Source organism: Chelonoidis abingdonii, chromosome 14 (assembly GCF_003597395.2).
Source record: "Chelonoidis abingdonii isolate Lonesome George chromosome 14, CheloAbing_2.0, whole genome shotgun sequence".
Classification (NCBI taxonomy): Eukaryota; Metazoa; Chordata; order Testudines; family Testudinidae; genus Chelonoidis; species Chelonoidis abingdonii.
The window spans coordinates 28,904,653-28,910,652 of NC_133782.1; the positions used below are offsets into that span (position 1 = coordinate 28,904,653).

General features: G+C 48.6%; 1 protein-coding gene across 4 annotated transcripts in view; it reads right to left on the reverse strand.

Annotated features, from left to right (window-relative positions):
* The window catches only part of CBFA2T2 (CBFA2/RUNX1 partner transcriptional co-repressor 2), a 93,292-nt gene extending 88,184 nt beyond the window's left edge, over window positions 1-5,108 (reverse strand). For 3 of the 4 annotated variants that reach the window (XR_012657003.1, XM_032793328.2, XM_075072319.1), the window contains exon 1: window positions 4,963-5,093. Coding sequence is in view for 3 of the 4 variants with exons in the window: in XM_032793328.2 (XP_032649219.1) it covers window positions 4,963-4,990 (28 nt within the window). In the remaining variant the exon portion in view is untranslated. Of the gene's footprint in view, window positions 1-4,962 lie in introns of all 4 variants that reach the window. The other variant, XM_032793327.2, reaches the window with a different exon arrangement.
* Window positions 5,109-6,000: the final 892 nt, after the last annotated feature.

Here is a 6,000-nt window from a genome sequence, read left to right on the forward strand (position 1 = left end):
GGCTACTCTCACGCTTGAAGTTACCTACATGCTCTGCTGGATCAAAGCCTGATTTCAATGGGAGTCAGGTGTTTACATACCTTTGAGGATCCAAGCCTAAGTGACTTACCAAGGTCACACACAAAAATTTGTAGCAGAGGCAGAGGTTGAATGCAGGTCTCCAGAGTCCCACTCTAGTGCATTAACCACAGGAACCATCCTTCTCCCTCCTTGAATAGCTTTTCTGAGTAGGGTATTAAGAGATTGTCTTTTCACCTGGTGCTTGGTCCTGTACCAACATGGATTCTTGTCAGTGCCTGCATCACTGACTGCAAAGTCATTCTGCTCCACAAACAGATCACAATGGAACTTTTTGCAAATTATTTTTGCAAGACACATCCAAGCTGAAGAGCACTCTTTTTCATATCCTGCAAATATGTGACATGTAATTACATGAACTAACTCATGTTATTATAACGTGACCTCTCTACTAGAGTTTACTTCTCTCAGCAGCCATCTTGGCAATATGATGTGTTGAGTGTGCACGGTTTGACACGAAAATATTTTTAACTGGGTTGATTGCATAATACCCTCACTCCCACCACATCTCGGTACATTTTTCCACCACACAAGGATTTATCCATCCTCTGTAGTTTCTTTCATTTGGCAATTCCTTCAGTAACCAGGCATACAGCTTTTCTGGCTGTTTCTACATTACTGCTGGTATCTGTCTATGTCGGATTCCCTTTCAGGCCAGCACATTTCATTTTAAAATGCTCTCTCATTTTCTTTGAACTTTGGGATGCACTTTCACTGGTTGCCTTGCTTCACTGAACTCAACTTGTCAACACAGACACACTCAGGATACAGTGATTTTAGCGAATACCAATCCTCTTCCACAGTTACACAAAGGCATCACAATGTGATCTCTCTCTCTTCCTGCACCTTACTGCTATTGCTTGGAATGAATTCTGAACACACAGGTTTATCCATAAATTAACAAATGCTGCACATGTAAGAAAAGAGGAGAAGAATGAATGGGAGGCTATTATGGCTATATACACACACACTAAGCATCTATTCCACTCATTGGCAGCAGTAATGTACTTCCCTGCAGCCCTGCCAACTTTACAGCTTTCAAAGAAAAGGATTGCAACTCTTCCTAGAAGGAGACTTCCTGTTTCGGTAAAGTTTGTTAAAATGGAGCTCAAGTTAATCACCTTCATATCCCCAATGGAGCACTCCGTAGGCTGCTATACAGCAACACTGGAGTGCTCCGTTACACACATACATGCACACAATTCTGTTTCTAGTTCATTTGGCAGTATGTCTGATAGGAGGGGCATGTGTAAACATGCCAGTTACTAGGATTTTGTGAAGAACTATTACTGTCAGAGAGCAAAACAAAGACTCCTACATTCTGACCTTTCAGTTTGATCTGCAATCCAGTTCTATTCTGTTCAATTCATTTTACACAGATATACGGTTGCTTCACCAGTCCAGAGAGATGTAAAACACATTTGCACCCAACAACAGAGAGTACTTGGTCATGGAGTATTTACAAACTACAGAACAGTACCAAGTTGCTACAGGTCAAAAATGTTGCTTTATAGGGACAATTTACCACTTTTCACTTTAAATTGGCATTTAATACAGGGTTAAAGCAACCACCCTGACCAGCTTAAGATCAAGTAGTTTCAGGTTTTAACATTCCCTCTAAACTCATGCAGTATAAAGAAGATGCGTGGGCTAGCGGAGATAGGTGTAGTCTAGTGATCCAAGCACAGGATGCTACTCTGATACTGACTTCCTCTGCAGACAGGCATTGGTGACAACCTTTGTCTCTATTTCCCCATCTGTGAAAAGGGAAGGATACCTGAAGTAATTCATAAGAGGGTTCTAAAGGATTAGTTAATATTTACTGAACTTTGAAAATGGGAAGTACTTCATACGGGGCCTAACTACACTAGAAAGTTTTGCCATTTTAACTATCCCAGTATAGTTAAATCAGTACAACAGTACTAGTATAGACAGAGTTATACCAGTATAGCTTATTTTGGCTCAGAAGTGGAATAAGCTACACTAATATATGGCACACCACATGTAGACACTCTTATTCTGGAATCAGAGTGTCCACATGAGGAGTTATTCCAGTATAGCTATATCAGTTTAACTATGTTGGTATAACGGTCAAAAAAAATCACCCTCCCAACCAACATACTATAGCAGTACTTTTCTAGTCTAGACAGCCCTAAGTATTTGACAGCTTCATTCACAAACGAACACGTTTAGTCATATTAATTTTTAAATGAGGTTAATATGACATTGCTCAATTTCTTGGAGTAAGATCTAGCTGACTTGCAGAAAAACTTACATTTGTTATGAAAACAATGTCCCAGACAAAAACTGTACAATCTTCAGGTATCCATAAAACATTTCCCTTCAAAAAAGAACTGAAAAAGTTTTGCTCAAAATTAAGAATACACCTTTGTAAGTTCCGAAGGCAAGTAGAGAGAATCAAGCTTTTTAAGACCAATGGGCCCAATCCTGCACCTAATGCCTTCTGGGTGAACCCACATGTCTACAAAAAGCCTCACTGAAGTCAATAACTCCACATGCATGTAATGGTCTCCTGCACATGGCCAAAAGCTAGACTGAACCCAGAATGATGAGCATGCTATCTTAACAACATTTGAAATCATCATGGTCTCACAAGAGGTCAAATATACCCCAGTGGAAAATGCCAATTAAACCCTTGCGCTTGTTCACTGTCCAGAGGTGAATTTTACCCTATGGGCCCATCCTGCCCTCACTGAAGTAAATGGAAATCTTGCCTCTGACTTCAATGAGAACAAGAATTGGCCCCAAAATATCCTGAGATATCTGAGCTGCAGAACTCCTTTCTCCAGGCCAGACTAACAGTCATCGACTGCAACCACGACAAAAAGAGGCCCATTCCAAGCCCGCACTCGCTCCCTCAGATCTCTCTCAAAAATACTACTTTGGAGATTAATGTTTCTCATGTTAGTCTGAGCCAAGAAGTAATTTCTTTTTAAGTTTCCACAGAACTGAATGCACTGTTTGAGGTTTTTAGTGTTTTTGTTTTTTTTAAATATCCTTTGAAGGAAAAAATTAAGACTTTGGGGCTTTCAAGTTTTCCGAGGATTTAACCCGCAATAAAGGCAATGGAATTTGATATTTTTGAAGAGATTTGGTGCACAAATAGAAGTTAGATGAGATCAACGACAGAACAGAAGAACACTAGCCAGAGTGAGGGGAAAAGTCGGTTTGGACATCTGGAGGGGATGTGGCAGAGATGCTTAGCAAAAGCATTCACAGCTGCCACCATCCAGTTTCCAATACACCTTGATCACACCTAATGCTAACGTACATTGACTCCAGAGGAAGGGTGCATCCTCCACCCCACATCCACCACATCTTGGAGTGCCCAACCTGCTCAGGCTTGAGACCAATATCTACTCCCATAACACAATCTCCCAGACCTTGTTGAAGCAGGCAGCCCTGCAGCAAATGCACTTCCTTTCCCATCTCCCTGCAAAAATAAACAAACTGTGAATGCAGTGAGAAGTAACATTAATTTACACACAGTTTTCTGCTGCCATTCCTTCTCAGCAAAGCAAGCACCAGCTACCCAGCCAGTGTGGTTATCAAGGGCAACCCAGAGGGGCTGACACTAAACAAGCCCAAGGGTAGAATGGATCCAGATCCACCTTCCCACCATGGCGAACTGTACATTGGCGCAGAACTTTAAGGGCTGCTTTCAACAGCAGCTTATTTCCTAGCACCCCCTTCCCCCCCACACACTGAGAGAGAGAGAGAGGAGTGAAATGGGCAGGCATTGACTAGATTGTTCTCAAATATCAATTCACTGCTCCAAATCCCAGTGGAAAGGGCAGTGGGAAGAAGTGGACCCGGGGTAGGCAAGACAGGGGGATGGGGATCAGAAGTAATGAGGGGAGCAGGGGATGGGGGTTCAGGGGTAAGGGGAAAGCTGGTGAGAAGCGCAGGGAAAGTGGTGGGGATGGATCACGGAATGGGGATGTGGATGAGGGATCGGGGAAGGGAAGCGAAGCATGAAAAGTAATAGGTGACGTGAGGGCACAAAGATCTGGGATGAGAGTTCAGAGAGATCAGGAATGAGGAAATGCTGTGAGAGGAACAGGGATTGGAACCCTGGGGACAGGACATGGCTAAGGGATGGGTGAGGGGCTCAGGGACTGGGGCCCTGGGGGCAGGATATGGCTACGAGATGGGTGAGGGGGGTCAGGGATCAGGGCCATGGGGGCAAGGCAGTGGGATACGGATGGGGGCAGGGATCAGAGACAAGCTAGGGGCAGGGCGGCAAGATGGGGCAGGGGAATAGGTGAGGGGCTCAGGGATCGAGGCCCATGGGGACAGGGCGATGGGATACGGATGGGGATGAGCGCAGGGATCGGGGAGCTAGGGGTGGGGGATGGGTTAGGGGTTCAGGGCCATGGGGGCAGGGTGGTGGGATACGGATGGGGATGAGCGCAGGGATTGGGGAGCTAGGAGCGGAGGATGGATGAGGGACTCAGGATTTGGGGCCACGGGGACAGGGCAACGGGATACGGATGGGGATGAGCGCAGGGATCGGGGAGCTAGGGGTGGGGGATGGGTTAGGGGTTCAGGGCCATGGGGGCAGGGTGGTGGGATACGGATGGGGATGAGCGCAGGGATTGGGGAGCTAGGAGCGGAGGATGGATGAGGGACTCAGGATTTGGGGCCACGGGGACAGGGCAACGGGATACGGATGGGGATGAGCGCAGGGATCGGGGAGCTAGGGGCGGGGGATGGGGGCAGGGCAGGCGTGGGAAGGGGCGATGGGGACAGGGCGGCGGGACAGGACCGCGGGGTGGGAGAGGGGGCCGCGATGGGGTCGGGGGACGCTGTTAGGGAGGAGGGCGGACCCGGCCCCTGTCCAGCCCAGGAAGCGGCTCTTACACTGGAAGGCTCCCGGGATCCCCACCATGGCCGGGCCGCTCTTTGTTCCGGCTGCGAGGCGGCCGCGCCGGACACCTGAACGGCACACGAGACTGGCGGCTACTCCAGGCAGCCAGTGCGGGGCTAGGCAGGCCCCCGGCAGGCCCCGCCCCTCCGAGCTGGCCCCGCCCCTGGAGCCTCGAGCTCCGCCCCCTATCGGCGCGCTTACGTCAGCGCACACGGAGCGAGGCTCGTTGCCTCTCCTTTGCAAACGCTGATTGGCCCCCGTGGGCAGCGTGGGGGAGCCGTTTGGCTATGAGTGGCGCGAGGGGTGCGGGTGCTGAGCGTCTGGGGGGCAAGGGCGGCGGATGCTGGAGGCTCAGGGGCGGGGGACGCTGGGGTTTCGGGTGGGGGAAGAGCTGGGGGCGGGGGATGCTGGAGGCTCAGGGGGTGGGAGGAGCTGGGGATGCTGGAGGGCTCGGGCTCGGGGGCGGGAGGAGCTGGGGACTTGTATGGGCAGCGACGTGGCATCATTTGGAATCCAATGGGGGTGAGCTCAAGGTTGCTGGAATCCAGTCACTGCAAGATCTGCTAGTGCAGGTCCTGCCCCAGTCAGCACGAGCCTACTGCAATCTTCCCACTTTTTCTCTACGTGCCAAGTCAAAGCAGATTCTTTCTGGACTCCACCACTTAACATCCTTCACCTCTAGAGCTTCTTTGTCCTGAATTTCCACTTCCTGTCCCAAAACATACAGGAGCCAGAGCTGTTTAAAAGGCGGGGGGGGAGGTATTAATGGGAAAGAAATTCCCTCTTTGCTCACTTTTCTCACACTTTCCTTGGGGTTTTACATAGCTTGCTCCAATGCCAGTCTATTTAAAAATTCACCCCAGGACAGAAACCAGGCCTGGACAATTTTATCTTGGACGGTGAATGTATTAGAAAGCTATGAATAAGGAAAAACAGGGACTTAGAATGGAAAAACTTGGCAGCCTTAACTCAGAGTGCTGCTAGGGCTCCAGCTGTAATGACAGGTATATAATAACCCTTCAGAAAGAATT